The 17,361-nt window shown below is 35.4% G+C and overlaps 1 protein-coding gene across 1 annotated transcript; it reads left to right on the forward strand.

Annotated features, from left to right (window-relative positions):
• Positions 1 to 254: 254 nt before the first annotated feature.
• On the forward strand, positions 255 to 11,937 carry LOC145933320 (proteasome activator complex subunit 4B). Its single transcript, XM_083032907.1, has 13 exons — positions 255 to 756; positions 1,874 to 2,014; positions 2,643 to 2,805; positions 2,893 to 3,291; positions 4,343 to 4,491; positions 4,660 to 4,979; positions 6,356 to 7,355; positions 7,711 to 7,984; positions 8,152 to 8,535; positions 8,616 to 9,182; positions 9,280 to 10,905; positions 11,194 to 11,418; positions 11,646 to 11,937. Exons 1-13 carry the CDS (start codon positions 479 to 481, stop codon positions 11,778 to 11,780), a joined length of 5,661 nt encoding a protein of 1,886 aa, XP_082889033.1. The 5' UTR covers positions 255 to 478; the 3' UTR covers positions 11,781 to 11,937.
• Positions 11,938 to 17,361: the final 5,424 nt, after the last annotated feature.

Consider the following 17,361-nt stretch of genomic DNA (forward strand, 5'->3'; position numbering starts at 1 on the left):
TCTTATAATCCAATCAAATTTATTATTTATATCATTTAATTATATATTATTTTTCATCTCACTATTTAAATTTTAAATCGTATAATTGTTCAGTTCTACAAAATAAAAAGAAAGTTATAAAAGTGAGATAAAAGATCACTGCTGATTGGTTGCACATCTCGCTCGCGCATGCGCACTTCATTTTTATCTACGGTTGAGACTCGACCAATTAGAGCGAAGCAGAGAAGCTTGCCAGCTGATCAGTGATCTCTAGTCTCTTTAATTCATGGTGAAAGCGACTCTATTCGTCAAATTCAGCTGAGTTCAGCTAGGACGTAACACAAACATGACTTCACGCATGGAAAACATGACTCGATAGAAATGAAGAGGAATAAGCGAGTTATTGCTGATTCAACCAGGCGCGTGATACAACATTATTCGCAGACGCTTCGTCAAACCTAGCTAATCGGTTCTCCGCAACTTGAATCGTTTGCTCTCGATGTCAAGCAACATGGAAAGCGAGATGATGATCGACGAGTGCAATTCGAGCGAGGAAGAGGATAGCCCGACGAATTCGCGAAAATCATCATTTTCTAGAAGAGATCTGGGCTTTCGACCGCAGAAGGAGCTGATGTACAACAGATTCTTACCTTATTCGGACAAACTCGATGAGGAGTCGCAGGAATGGCTCGCCGAGATCAAGGGAAATCTGGGACGAGCCGTCATGTTTCGCGAGCTCAAACCAGGATGCCTCTTATGGTCAACGAGATTAAATATGTGAGCAAATAGTAGAGTATATACGCTCTCTTGGGGAGCCAGAAAATATATATTTTATATATTGATATATAAATTTAATTATATATAATTAAATATAAATAATATATGATATAACAATAAATAAAGACTTCTCGGCCTAACTAACGAGCAAATTAATTATATGTTCACAAATATTATTTATTCTTCTACAAATTTACAACATAATAAACGTTTCGGCTGTATGCAGCCTTCCTCAGTACATTTCTAACGCAAGTACAATAAAAACTCCATGTAACAATAAAACCGAACCGATCATTTTCACGCATATGAGAGAGTCTTTTGAGCATCCAGGATGGTCAATGATGAGCGAAATGAGAATTAGTAAAGGTCATGTCGATGTGCACTTTCACAAATATATGATATATAAAAGACCCCGCACAATTCTTATGGAAACTGGAACCTTTGGTAGAATTGGCTAGTTTTTTCATATATTGTAGCCTGTGACCTGCTGAACAAAAGATGTAAATAGTTTCAAAGCTAAATAATGGACGGATAATTACTGAGTTATAACCAGTCAAACGATTCGCAGAATCCAATTTTTTTGTGTTTAACTAACTGTAAATTAGTAAATATCTGTTATTTAGCTTCGAACCTATTATATTTTTTGTTCAGCAGATCATAAGCCACAACATACATTCAATTTTATATAGGATTAGTGCAGAGTTCTTGAACCTATATGAAATTCTAGATGAAATTGAATCCTGGTAAAATCAGCTGGTTTTCTATCATATTGTAGCTTATGATCTGCTGAACAAAAAATATACTAGGCTCAAAGCTAAATAATAAACAGTTACTGATTTACAGTCAGTCAAACATGAAAAGCTCGGGCTCTGCGAGTTGTTTGACTGGTTGTAGCTCAGTAACTGTTCGTTATTTAGCTTTGAGACTATTACATCTTTTGTTCAGCAGGTTACAAGCTACAATTTATGAAAAAATCAGCCAATTCCACCAAAATCCAATTTCCATAAGGATTGTACGGGGTCCTTTTATTATACTATATTTCTATTTTTATACTATTTTTTATATTAGGTATTTATTATAACACAACACACATTTAATATTTCGAATTATTTTCCAGATATATAAAACTATATGGAATGAAGTTCAGTAAGGAAGATCATATAACATTCGTAAAATTGATGTATGAACTTGTCACCATACCAAATTTGGATCCAAATTTAATCAGCAAATTTTGCAGCACCTTAATTTTATTACTGAAGTAAGTGGAATAGAAATTAAAAGTACATTTATAAATTAAGTTTGTGACATCTTTGTATTGTTTCAATATGCTTAAATGTAAGATTATTTTAAAAGATACTGTATATAGTATTTTGTAAAAAATCTTTATGTTTAAATTAAATCTTTACGACAACTTTATATACAGGGTGTATCCTAAAAAGTGGAAAGTATTGCAATGGTCGATTCAGGACACAAAAATAAGGAAAAAAAGTTCATATAAACATATGTCAGATATGATCTTTTATTACCTTACCTTCACTGAACACATGATACGAACCACTTACAACATAAGTAACACGCGTTTATGGTTACAAATTAGCAAGACCTTAAGTCCTTTAAATCTTGTAGATAAATAAACTTTAATATTACATTTTCACACCTATTTCATGAGAAAATAAATTTTATTTAGGCAAAAGAGCAAAATTTTAAATATAAATATTATCTTTTTGAACTTGATTGGGAGGTACATCAATTTATATTACATTCTAAGCAAAATTTATGTATAAATTTGTTGTTAAGATCTAATTAAAACATACAGATTTTTTACTGCTGCAAAATTATTTTTTATGGAATAGAACCTATTTGATAGTCAATCCTCTTTTTTTCAGGAAAAAAGAATTAATTAGGCCTGATGAGCTAGAACTTCCATGGAGACCTTTATATGAGATAAGACTTCTTTTAAAAGATAAAATGACAGGAATATATCGTCAGCTTTCATTGTTGAAAAATATATTACATTGCGTGATTCGCTCTGTAAAGATTTATTTCCCTGTAAGAATAATTTTTTTTTAAAAGACATTTTTTAAAGATGCATTTAGTGTATAACTAATTTTATATTTAACGATATTGTTGCGACAGTTAAATGCCACGCAAGAAATATTAGATGAGCTAAGACCAACATTCTGTCCTCTTGACAGTATGACAATGTGTACAAGTCTTCAGATTTTGGAATGCTTTTTACCATTGCAACTGCCTCCCAAACATCATGTCATCGGTCATCAATTATGGTTTGATGAATTTATGACCTTGTGGAAGGTATGCCACAATGCGCCACAATGGGAAAACAATATGATGTGCTTAATGGCAAGATTGGCAACTAACAATATTGGATACATTGACTGGGAACCGCATTTTCCCTTGATGTTCACTAGATTTATACGGTGCTTAAACTTGCCAGTAACATATAAACATATGCAACACAGCAAGAACCATAAACTAGAAGTAGGATCCATAGCTATGTGGATAGTAGCAGTTTTGGTAAGAATTGTGCAATTAGTATGTAAATAGTAAGATATATTCTTTTAAAGTTTGTATGTGTAGAAGTGATTTAGAACGAATGTAAAAAACTTTCACAGATTGTTTGGAGAGTTATTCTAAAAAATATCATTTTTATTTCTATTACATAGTTACAGGAATTTTAAAATTTGCTCAAGAATACATTTTAAGAGTTTATTATGAAACAACTATATGAATAAATAATATTTTATATTCTTTGTTTTTCTGTTTTGTTTTAATTTCTTAAAAGTTACATTAAGCATGTGATTTTATTATATCAATAAAATTTTAAAACTTAAAAAAAGTTTAAAAACTGTAATTATATAAATATTGAGAATAGGACTTATATATATTAGTTTATACAATATTTTTTATTCGGAATAAACAATCTATTATAGTTTTTTTACACTTGTTCTAAATTGCTCTGTATATATACATATACAAGGTGGGCCAAAAGTCTGGATACAGTTGAATATCTCAAAACAATGCATTTTGGAAAAATATGTTTTAAATGAAAATTGTAGGGTTTAAAAATATCTATTTACAGATTTTATCACTTTGACCAAGGGTTGCCAAGGTCAGGGAAAGATCATCTTGAATTTTTTAAATGAAACTACTATATTGAACTAAAGTATAAAATATCTCATAAACTATTCACTTTTTGACTATTCGTCTTATCCTTATAACTTTTTATAATAAATATTATGAGAAATCGATTTATGTAAAAAAATATTATAGAATTCTATTTAAAAAAACAAATGATCTTTAAATGACCTTGAAAATTGACCTTTAGGAAAGTCAATAGCCCCAACTTCTTTCCCCCTCGAAAAAATTGTAGTAGTTCCATTTAAAAAAACATAAATAACCTTGAAAATTGACTTTTAGGAAAAAATCAATAGTCCCAACTTCTTTCCCCCTCGAAATCCTATAACTTTTGTCTGAAACATTTTTCTCTAAAATTGCATTTTTCAAGAGATATTGTGTAAGTTAAAATGGGATATCCTGTATATACAAATACATATATCTTCTACAGGGAAATGGCTCAAGTGCACAGATGTATTTAGAAAAGTTTTTAAAAACAATAGAAACATATTTTCATCCAGCCAATTTTGGACGGTGGATGGGAAAGTTAAGGGAACTTCTTATCAAACTTCCATATCATTTTATATTACGCTTGCACAAGTATGTAGGTATTTAATATTTACATTTTGATTGTAATATTTATATTGCATTCTATATTATTTTAATCACATACCAGTAGAATCCATAGCAAGTATAATACATTTTAAGTACATTTTTATCTTAGGGTATCCAATTAAATAGATATTTGTTTTGCTTGCACGATTTCAGAGAGAGATATGCTAAACGAACTTGGGAGACTCCAATTCCTAACAATTACAAATTAACCGATGGTGACGTTGATGCCTTTGTTAAGAGTATGTTGCCCGTAGCTATGACAGCTATGTTCAGTAAATTAGGTGTAAACGACGCCTGCCACGCTTTGCTATACCTTGCTACTATGAGACCGAATTTAGTGATACCGGATATGTTAGACAGAATGTATTCTACGTTCGATTCCTTGACCGAACCGCATAAACTTACAGCTTCAATGATCTGTATGGTTGCTGTTGCCAGGCCAATGGTGCAAGGTCCTAGGAATATAAACACAGGTATGAAATTTACAATGTTATATTGGTTTTTTTCTTTTTCGTCTTTTCTTCTTTTTCTTTTTTCTTCTTTTTTCTTCCTTTTCTTTTTCTTTTTTTACTCTATTTCTCTCACATGCAAATGCAGTGTTGTGCTTAGATGATTTAAAAATTAGCTGGATAAAAATGAGATGAAAATATGTAAATTTCTAGATAAGATGAAGATGATTTTGTTTTGAATATATCTAGATAAAAGATAAAATTATATGGCGATTCATCTAGATAACTTCCAGATAATATTATTTTTAAAACCGCCAAATTATCTGAACATTATCTAGAAATTATCTAAATAATTATCTAGAAATTATCTAAATAATTATCTAGATAATTACACAGAACCACAAAAAAAATTTTTGTATTGTTTCTGAAACTAGAGTAGATGTTTCTTATAGATTTTGGGTCCCTGAATCCGAATCCGTAACCTGTTTTACTCCATCACGTCTAGTTTTTTAGATCATCGTAAAATGAAGCGAAAAATGGAAGAAAATAAAGTTTTTTTTAAATAACTTTTTTTCTAAAGATATGTAAACGAAAATTCAAATTGTTTTGATATATGTAAATGGAAATCTATCGATTTGGTTTATTAAAAACCATTTTTGTATAATTGGCGGAAGGGGGACTAATGTGAAGTTGGCCCCCAAAACTTTTGAATAACTTTCACACGACAAATTTTTTTTTATATATTTGGAAGTAGGGTAGGTGTTTCTAATAGATTTTAGTTCCAATTATATTAAAAATAAAATTTTGTCCTATAAAAGTTATTAAAAAAATTTTGGGGGCCAATTACACATTAGCCCCCCCCCCCCCACTTATAAAAATGGTTTTCAATTAACCAAATGGATAGATTTTCATTTGCATATTTCAAAACAATTTGAATTTACGTTTACATATCCCTGGAAAAAAAAAGTTATTAAAAAAAATATTTTGTTTTCTTCCATTTTTCACAAATTTTTCACTTTATTTTACGATTATCTAAAAAACTAGATGTGATGGAGTAAAACGGGTTACAGATTCGGATTCAGGGACCCAAAATCTATAAGAAACATTTCTAGTTTCAGAAACAAAACAAAAATTTTTTTTTGTGGTCCTGTGTTATCTAGATAATTTCTAGATAATTTTTCTAGATAATTATCAAGATAATTTCTAGATAATTTAGATAATTTCTAGATAATTTAGTAAAGATAACACTTTTTTTTATCTAAGATGCAGACATAGATAATACGTATTTTTATTATCTATATAAAGATAAGATGACGCCAAAATTTTATCTAGATCATATAATTTTATTTAGATAAGAGCAAACACTGTGCATATGTAATTACATCTTTGTCCTTTTACAGATTACACATTCTCGGAAGGGCCAATGCACGTACTGCCATTGTTGTTTTCATCTTTACCAGGGATCGATCCGAACGACATTACAAAATGCTTCGCCACGTTTCGCTTCATTTCCGTTTACGCTACGCTGATCCCCATAGTGGATTCCTCTAGATCGACTGCGACCATGACGGAGGACGAAAGGATGATCTGCGAGGCGACGTCGCGCTTCGAAGACTTCATATTGCAATTTCTGGACAGGGTGTTCATGTTCATTGATTCCAGTTCGTTGGAGAGCGTGCGGCTCGAGAACCGTGGCGGTGATTTGAAGAGCAAACTGGAGTCGATTGCGGAGACGGCGCTCTCTGGAGTATGCACCACACTTTTGATGGAGACCAGCGACGCAATCTTCGAGAGTGCTTTACACAAGCTGCGTACGTTCATGACAGAACGGATTCTGGAGACGAAAGTCGCCGGCCAACTGGCGGCAGTCGTCTGCAAGAGCTTCTCTCGCTTCAACGGACGCGATACCTTGCACGCGTTGGTGCCTGTGCTAGCGCAAACGATCCTGCCGCTTGTCAGCGAGGAAGAGGACGTGCTGAAGGAGGAGAACTTGGATCATCGCCTTCTACACGCTTTACTTATACTGTCCGCGATTGTCGACACTCCGGGAAGTAACCTGATACCGCATATGGACACCCTGATCAACGTTCTCGATCGTGTTCTGCTCTTGAGATCGACAGACGGAAATAAACTGGCCTGTCATCTGTTGAAGTGCATTCTCTGGTCGTTGTCAACCATCACTCCGTGCCAGTATAGAGCCAGCAAGAGAGATTACAACGATCCTGACTATCCTTACATCAGAGATTGGGGCCAAAGCGTGAATCTCGATAACTTCTGTATCAAATGGTATATTCCTGGCGAAGAAGAGATTGCGGCTGTACAACGAATATTTTCCAGATATTTGACAGTTCAAATTGATAAGCTTAAGGGATACTGCAAAGATTCTAAATCATTAAGTAGGTCAGTTCATGTAAAATGTATATCGATTCATTTTATATAAAATGTTTAAGATAAAAACTTTCGAACACTAGCGGATCCTAACGTCGATAATGGGGGGGGGGAGGGGGTTTGCAAAATTATTTTATTTAATATTTTTGGTTTCATGATTAGATTTATTTATTCCAAGATCAACGACGTCGATAGCTCTTTAATGTTTGTTTTTCTTTACTTATATTTTTTAAACAAATTCAGCAAAACTGTTTCTTTTAATTTCCAAGGGGGGGATTTTAACCCCCCCCCCCCCCGGATCCGCTAGTGATTTCGAATGATATAATACATAGATAAATAACTATATAACATATGTAAATGATTATAGGGAAGAGTTGTTGGTCAGTTTAAATATCATATGCTGCATCATTCGAGGCTCCGAATCTGTCCTACCAGTGTGGACAGAAGCGCCACTTGAAGTAGTTAAATCTTCCTTAGACTGGAATATACCTAAAGTGCCTACATATGGAATAAGTGGAAATGTTACAATGCCTGATGATAGCAATGTTAGGCAATATCTCGCTGGGATTATGAGCCAAGTCCAAAGGACGATGCTTGAAAATGCAGAGGACAATACCAAAAGTTTCTTTGTATTAATACGAGTGTGTATATTTATATACATATATAATTTTTTTCTCAAAAAGCTTATACCATAGATTTTCCAAATTAATTTAAGCTTTTCCCCTTTATTACTTTTTCTCAAAAATATTTTTTTAAATATGAACAAAAATTTTTAAATATTTATTAAAAAATTTTATTCAAATTACAGATTTGGACTAGCTTGTTATTGGGAAAAATACGGCTGCGCGAATTGCACGATGAACGACGCAAGACTTTTCAAGTCGCTAAAAGGATATTCGAGGATAAATTGGTAGGGAACAAGAATCGGATGGGTCCATTGATCTTGGAACGTTGTGACATTCAGCATGAATACCGACAGCTCATGCAATTGGTCGTGCTAACGGAGACTCATAAACAAATAATGTTGGAATTATTCACGCTGGCGATAAGCAGATACGCGAACGTGCGTTCGAAGGCTCAAGCCGGTCTCTTCTCCGCGCTTAAAAATTTTCCCTATTCTTGTCCATTTATAGTTCCTCGTCTCATCGATATTTTGGCAAAAGACACCGAAGAGTATCACGATGAATATAAGGTAAATAATAGATAGTTCTCTTACTTTGCCTTTTTATGCCTGATTTTGTGGTCAGATTTTTGAACTATTCGAAAACACAGGGTGTTCTATATATGCTGCTTGGACCGCAACACTCTCCCATGATTACGGACGAAGACTGGAGTGTGTTGAGATCATTGTGGCCGGCCGTCGTACTTTCCAACCCATCCGAGAAACTTTCTGTGATCCGTCTGAAGGAGAACATCGTAGATACTATAAGCAAGTGCTTTTATATGAATATGATTGAAGTCGAAATACCCGACAGGTGTCTGATAGCTGCACGCGCACTGTGGAAAAGCTTTCCGCGAGCAATACTGCCGCAGCCTGATGATATTGAGATACAAAAGGCCGCGCAAAACTTGAAGCAACTCAACGAGTCTAATCTGGCGGCGTATACGGGTTTACTTGATGAACTACTACGTTGCATACGTGAAGAATCTCTACACTGGCGGCATAGATTAATGGCGATGAGTTTCATACGCGATCTGTTTCATCCGAATCACATCTATTCCGCAAGAATAGTGCGTTATTTCCTGCAGGCGCTTATACACGATTCCTTGGAAGAGAGAAAGATCGCTATTAAAACAGTGATATTTATGTTGAAGCAGCAAAAGCGAAAACATCCGAAAGTATGCACGACTTTTATTAGATTTTGTAAACAAAATAAACATAGATTATTTATATAAAATTGTGGCTATAAATGTGTATTAAAATGTTTACTTCAAGGTGACAGTTGATATACGCAGTCTGTCCAAGAAGAGCGTATTAAAGGGAAAGGAACAAAGTCAAAGTATCACGCCCGGAATAAGAGATGACAATTCTTGGCTTCAGTACAATTACGAGACTCGTCCGCTGACCACCGAGCAATGGGACGAATCTAGATACGTTTACCAACCATACGTGGGCTATTATGTCTGGCCGAAGACCTTAGAAGTATACGCACCTTCGTCTCAACAACCCTGTCTCGATATGGAAGTACGCGATCTAACGGATCAAGAGCTAGAGGTTCATACCTTCTTTGACAATCCGCATTACATCGACAAGTTGATAAGTTTCCTTAGTTTGGAGGAGAAGAAGGGCAAGGACAAATTCAACGGGTTCAGATGTTTTCTATTCAAGGGCCTGTTTCGCAACCACGGGATCGGTTACCTGAAACACTTTCTGCCGCATCTGCAGCGACTGGTGACGGACAAGCACGAGAGCAGCCAACGATGCGCCGCGGAAATTACAGCCGGGATAATTAAAGGCTCCAAGCACTGGCCATTTCAGATGGCTCGCGACATGTGGCAAGCTTTATTGCCTATCATAAGAACCGCGATCGCGAATTTGACCGAGGAAACCATCGTGGATTGGGGTATATGCTTCGCAACGGCTCAACAACGTAGGGATCCGAATAGGCATCATTGGCTATTGGAGTGCCTGATAGAGGAGCCGCCTTTGAAAGACTCGGAATCTTCCTTCGTGGAATGCGGTCGTCTTTACGTGTTGCAAAGCGCCTTGAATCAGCAGTCGTGGCGAGTCACAGAATTATTGCAACGTCTGCTGGTGCGTCTGGAAAATCGTTTGCTGACCAATCCGTTTCAAAACGTTCGGGAACGCTTAGGTTCGATGTTGGTCACCGTATTCGATGCCGATTTAAAGTTTCCGCATTGCTCACATGATATTGCGATTCCGCAAATGCAGACTTTGATCGATAAGATTGTACCAAAATTGAAGCTACTTATAGAGGACGACGCGACCAAATTGAATGGTCTAGATGAAGAGAATCTGTTGGAAAAAGTCGACGACGCGACCAAACTGAACGGTCTAGATAAAGAGAATCTGTTGGAAAAAGTTACTAATGTCTCATTCGACGAATTGAAGATAGTACCCAAGGCGGAAGAGGAGGAAGTCCCTAAGAGATTGTTAAAGACTGTCTGCAAATGGATCATAGGTAGTCTATCTCGTTCGCAATACGCTGCTACGCCAGGGTTTTACGAGATATTTCCGATTATATGTCAATTGGAGAATTCGGAGGCGGACGAGGAGCTCAACAAGTTGTGTTTGTATACCTTAGCGACACTCGCACAAGCGTTTACATTGCCGGAAGTTATGTCAGTAGCCTTGACCGCGGTGAAGACGATGTCCGAGCACTCGTCGTGGTCCGCTAGATTCACCAGCTTGGAGTTCCTTCAAGTATTAGTCTTTCATAACATGGGTATAATTCTTAGTAACATAACGTGGATCGATTGCGTTAAGAATATCGTTCTGCGCTTATTAGAGGATGGGCGTTTAGAGGTCAGGGAGAAGGCCAGCTTAGTGCTCGGCGGTTTATTACATTGCACGTTCATCGAGGATGGAGAGAAGCTATTGGTAGGTTGCTAAAATATTATTTAATACTATTATAAAGGGAAAAGGATAGTTTTCGAGGCATTTTAAGAGTGTGCTAAAGCCATCTGAAGTGCTGTTTCATCGAAATATCTTTTTATTTCGAAATGGCATCTAAGAATTTTTAGCATGTGTTTTCTCGCTTCTGACGTCACAATTTCAATATGGTCGGCGAGGACCCAGGAGCCTTAAAGTTTTTTTATCTTATACAGTGATCGCATTTAGCGTTCTAAAAAAGATTTAAGATTCAAAATATCGTTTATGATTTTTTAGGAGGAATTCAAGAGAAAGGCGAGAACGCGATTGCACAAGAAAGAGACTAGTTCTGTCGATAATGCATCGATAAATGCAGAGAAGATCGATGCTATACGTTTACGTCATGCGGGTGTACTCGGACTGTGCGCTTTCATTCGTGCCCATCCGTATGATGTGCCAAAATACGTGCCTTCAGTCTTCGAGCATCTCGGCTTTCATATGAATGATCCGCAGCCCATACCGGTAGTTTTTTAAATTTCTCTTCAATTTTTTTTTTATGTGATTATACAGGGTGTTTACAAGATTTTTATTATTTATCTTTACAAGATTTGGGTAGACATCCTAGATTATGTTGCTTAAATATTACTTAATACACATATGCTGTTTGCAATTGTTTAAATTAAATAGATTATATGTATAATTATAATGAGATACGATCAATTTTTTTGTAATAAATACTTGAATTACAGATAACAATAAGAAAGACGCTGAGTGATTTCAAACGAACACATTATGATGGCTGGTCAGGTCATGCGCAACACTTTACAGAAGAACAATTGGCTGTCTTACAAGATTTAACAATGCCACCATCGCATTATGCTTAAGAGAGAGAGATCGGATATTCAATTTTATAATATTACACGTAATATGCAATAACGGATATTGCATATGATACTAAAACTGATAATCACAGCATTAATTACAATAAAATACATATTTGAAGAAAAATGTAATATGGTCATTAAAAATCAAATATTTGAATTATCATTTTCAACAATGTCTAATGGCACACGATGAATTTTGTTATCGCTACAATGAGTTACATGGTGTGACCCAGTGTTATAGTGTCGATTTGTAGCTAAAATGTTACTTTTTTTACTTCATTTTCAAAATTCAAGGTAGGCTTTTCTTTCTCACTTATCACTAGGGCTGCGTTCGCTTTGACGCTTTCAACGCTATATCTTCTGTCTTCGTTTGATATTCAATGTGCAATGATACATCAACGACTTGCAATAATGTTACTCCATAGAAAGAAAAAAAATGACGTTAATTGGAAAGTAATATAATTGAATATGTAATTGTATGAAAAATTATAATTATATGTTTGTAGTAAATATACATATTTATATATTCAATTATATTATTCATAGAAAATGTGCAAACAACATAAAATAATATAAATATTATTTAGATTATTCTTAATTATAATTATTCTTAATTATTTTTAATTATATTTCAAATATAAATATTACAAACATTAATAAACAATTATATTTTTATATAATTGTATATTAATTATTCAGATGATTATATAATATATAATATATTTATATTATATAATATATATTAATCAAATATGTTAAATATATATTAATAATATATAATATTAGGTGTACAACTTTGCTTCCGCCGTTTTCCTATAGATGGCTTTAGCGGTAAGTAGTGGTCGAAATAAATAGATCATAGACGTCATGCAATAAACTTGGGCATCTGTCAACATAACCCCATAGAAACATTAGTCGATTTGTGTCTGCATCATAAAGTTATTCTCGATTGAAAATGTCAGTTTACGAGCCAAATTCTCGTCATTTGCGGGAGGTTTTAATTTTCTGCTTCAATATGAAGAAATCTGCGGCTGAGGCTCATCGAATGCTCTCAAATATTATGGTGAGGCCGCTATTAGTGAAAGAACGTGTCGTGAGTGGTTTCAACGCTTCAAGAACGGTGATTTTCACGTCGAAGACCGGCATAGCGGTGGAAGAGAGAAGGTTTTCGAAGATGCAGAATTGGAGGCATTACTTAATGAAGACTCGAGTCAAAGTCAAGTAGAATTGGTACGATCATTGGGAGTGACTCAACAAGCAATTTCAAAACGCCTCAAAGACATGGGAATGATTCAGAAGCAAGGAAATTGGGTGCCGTACGAGTTGAAACCGAGAGATGTTGAACGGCGTTTGTTTGCTTGTGAACAGTTGCTTGAAAGGCAAAGACGGAAGGGATTTCTGCATCGCATTGTGACTGGGGACGAAAAATGGGTTCATTACGATAACCCCAAGCGCAAAAAATCATGGGGATATCCCGGCCATGCTTCCACGTCGACGGCCAAACCGAATATTCACAGCTCCAAGGTCATGCTCTGTATTTGGTGGGACCAGCTCGGCGTAGTGTATTATGAGCTGTTAAAACCGACTGAAACAATCACAGGCGATCGTTATTTTTTAATGCTCGGCTCAAACGCAATTAATGCGTTTGAGCCGAGCATTAAAAGACAAACGGCCGCAATACAACGAGAGACACGATAAAGTGATTTTGCAGCATGACAATGCTCGACCCCATGTTGCGAAAGTGGTCAAGACATACTTGGAAACGTTGAAATGGGAAGTCCTACCCCACCCGCCGTATTCTCCAGACGTTGCTCCCTCTGACTATCACTTGTTTCGATCAATGGCACACGGCCTGGTTGACCAGCACTTCCGGTCTTATGAAGAAGTAAGAAATTGGATCGATTCGTGGATCGCTTCAAAAGATGACCAGTTTTTTCAACGCGGGATTCGTACGCTGCCCGAAAGATGGGAGAAAGTAGTGGCCAGCGATGGACAATACTTTGAATCATAAATGTATAACCAGTTTTTTACAATAAAGCCTCGAATTTCGGAAAAAAAACGGCGGAAGCAAAGTTGTACACCTAATATAATTATATAGATATAGTATAAATAATACAAATATAATATATAGTTATATATATATCATTAATATTTATATATTATTTTATATTATTATGATAGTGAATTTATAATTATATACAGAATGGCCCACGTAAAGTATTACAAGCCAGTAACAAAAATATTTGTCGAATCAAAAAGTTGTTCATGAGAAAATTTCATGTATTCTAGAGGCCTTTTTAACTATGTAAACATAAGACCCTGCGCACAATAGGAATAAATATTAAATATTAGAAATAAGAATTATTTTAAAATAATAAAATCGGAAAAACTCTAATATAAAAATACAAATTCGAGTATAAAGGACTCTTAGTAGTTTATTAGCCCTTACTAGTCCTTTATACTCAAATTTGTATTTTTATATTAGAGTTTTTCGATTTTACTACATATTTTAAAATAATTCTTATTCCTAATATTTAATATTTATTCCTAATATTTTTCTTATTGTGCGCAGGGCCTAAAGTCGCCCTTGCTCTTCCTTCAAGGGGGATGAGGGGTAATTTTAGTGCTGGTCTACAATAAGACGTTAGTCGTAAGAAAATTAACCAACCACAGTTGATTATTTTTTAAATAATCGACTGTGATTGGTCAATTTTCTTACGACTTACGACTAACGATTCTATTGTAGACTAGCCCTTACTCCTTATGTACATATAACTGGACTTCTTATGTACTAAGTAACTATGTATTGACACATATATAGGCTGGATTTCGTTTGTGTGCGTGCATGTGTCTATAGTACACGTTACGTATACTATATGTACATGCGCAGAATGAACGATTTTGGTATATACTTTCTGCGGTCATTTTACATAAGCGAAATTGAGCGTGGACTGGGCCCCCCAATTTTGACTTTTTGAGTTTTTTTTTTAAATCGTTTGTAGATGATTGTTAGATTAATTAAAACGTTTGTTAGATTAGCCTCGCGCTGCAAAATAAAAAATAAAATTGACCGTGAAGTTAGCCCCCGGTTTTTTATTTTGATCCTATTTAAGTTTTCCAGAGGCTCAATCGATGCGGAATCGTTTGTTGGTCACGAATATCCCATACAGCATCAAAACCAAAACATGTCTAAAATCGGGACATAAGACATCTTTAAGGGGATCCTAGTCGGATCCTAAAGTTAGTTCTGTCGGTACGGCAGAACCAACTTTATTATTTTGGGATATCTTTTTATTGACTATACAGATCAATAAATCCTTTTCCACGATTAAAGTACTTATAAAAACGGACCGCGTTAGCTATAATTCCATATATAAATCATATAAAAATCAAAAATTACAGTTTTGTTATCGGCTTCTTTCATGTCAGCTCGTAACAATACTTATTTAATAAAAATAGTTCTGCAGTTTATCTGTGCATAAAATATAGTATACGCGATAGGGTTAACATGAAGAAATATTAGTAAACAATAAAAAGTGAGATTGCAAGTCTAATAAAAAAGTTATATATTAAAAACATTTTCACGCATATGTGTGCATACGTGCATATGTTGGATATGTGTGGTGCTAACCTATCGTATGAATATGTGTATACGTGTATATGTTTGGATATGTGTGGTGCTAACTTATCGGAGTTCGACCATCCGACTAGGATCCCCTTAAGACGTCTTTAATACGTCTTTAAGACATTTTATGACATAATGTCTAAAAGACATCTTAAAGACATATTAAAGACGTCTTATGTCCCGATTTTAGACATGTTTTGGTTTTGATGTTGTATGGGATGCTAATTAGAACGTTTGTTAGATCGTCGTTTCTTAAATAAAAGCAAAAAACGATATTTGATAATTTTCTAGGGAAATAACCGTGAAGCATAACGCGTACCGCGTAACCAATCAGAGTCGTTCCGCGTTTTCTATTACGGCTCTGATTGGTTACGCGGTACGCGGAAAATATCAGTCCATGAGATCGCACTCTAAGGCTGGTATTCATAGTCCGTTCTTATTTCAAGACCGTCTTAAGTAATGTCTTAAGATGCAAATACGGCTCTGTGATTGGTTAATCGCATCTTAAGATTGTACTTAAGACATTCTTAAATATAAGAACCGACTATGAATACCGGCCTAAGGTAAAGCAACTTATCAGCTGATTGGTCAATCCACAATTGTCAACTGGCAACGAGAACATTTGCAACCTATTGTGGAATGACCCTAAGAGTGCGTTCACATGGACAGATATTTTCCGCGTAAGGGTGCCGTCACATGGGGCGTAACTTGCGTAAGCGTAACCAGCGGATCGCCAATCACCGAGTTATTCCGATAGAGCCCTTCGTCGAGCTCTATCGGAATAACTCGGTGATTGGCGATCCGCTGGTTACGCTTACGCAAGTTACGCCCCATGTGACGGCACCCTAATGGCTTCTGCAGCCAGCGCGATTTCGCGATATGCGACGCGCGATATCCAATGAGCGTACAGCTTTCTCGAAAAAGCTGTTTGGCAAAAGCTCATTGGATATCGCGCGTCGCGTGTCGCGAAATCGCGCTGGTCTGCAGAAGCCATAATGGCTACTGCAGACCAGCGCGATTAGCGACACGCGAAATATCGTTTTTTGCTTTTATTTAAGAAACGACGATCTAACAAACGTTCTAATTAGCATATTCGTGACCAACAAACGATTCCGCATCGATTCAGCCTCTGCAAAACTGAAATAGGATCAAAATAAAAAACCGGGGGCTAACTTTACGGTCAATTTTATTTTTATTTTGCAGCGCGAGGCTAATCTAACAAACGTTTTAATTAATCTAACAATCATCTACAAACGACTTACAAACGATTTAAAAAAAAAAAAAAAAAATCAAAATTGGGGGGCCAAGTTCACGGAGCTAACGCAAGCGTAAAAGAAAATTTACTCGCTGATTTTCTAGCACTGTCACTACTGTATGTAGTTATACTGTGCCAATGGTCTTACGGGAGTTTGTGTCGCCCGAAAAAAATTGCTGCGCGCTAGCGCCATCTCAGTAATATTGCGGTCGCAGTGAGAAACAGTAATTGAAAATAAGAGATTATATGATAACACGCGAAATGCAATTATTCGAAAAAAATATATTATATCGAGTACATACCACAGTATACTTACATACAGTAGGGACAGTCCTTTGTTCTCAAATCAGCCGCGCAGATTTGCTTGCGCATCGTAAGCGACCATTTTTATAAGTCATGCCAATCCCGTTCAACATAAAGAACCCAATAACTCCATTACTGTAATTACATTTATAGTAAAATATAATCTGTAAAACTACAATACTATCATTTTGATTTCGCGTTTTATGCAATATTAAATTTTTATTCAGAAAAAATGACTATAAAATAATATATCGAAAATATTTCGCGCAAAATTGTTTTAATAGTAATGGGTACAACAAAAATATTGATACGGTGCTGCAACCTAAAGACATGGCGGACTGCTGAAAGGTCAGCTGAAAAAGATCAAAGGTTCAGTACTCTGCGTTGATACCACTGCT

Source organism: Prenolepis imparis, unplaced genomic scaffold (genome assembly GCF_030444845.1).
Source record: "Prenolepis imparis isolate NDT839.2.m4 unplaced genomic scaffold, iyPreImpa1.0 SCAF_3, whole genome shotgun sequence".
Taxonomy (NCBI): domain Eukaryota; kingdom Metazoa; phylum Arthropoda; class Insecta; order Hymenoptera; family Formicidae; genus Prenolepis; species Prenolepis imparis.

What these genes read in the sequence shown, in the direction of transcription:
- LOC145933320 (XM_083032907.1), top strand. Translation starts at nt 479, where the DNA reads ATGTCAAGCAACATGGAAAGCGAGATGATGATCGACGAGTGCAATTCG. An exon ending in AGTATCACGATGAATATAAG is followed by an intron (nt 8,536 to 8,615) that starts GTAAATAATAGA and finishes TCGAAAACACAG; the next exon opens with GGTGTTCTATATATGCTGCT. An exon ending in AGGATGGAGAGAAGCTATTG is followed by an intron (nt 10,906 to 11,193) that starts GTAGGTTGCTAA and finishes ATGATTTTTTAG; the next exon opens with GAGGAATTCAAGAGAAAGGC.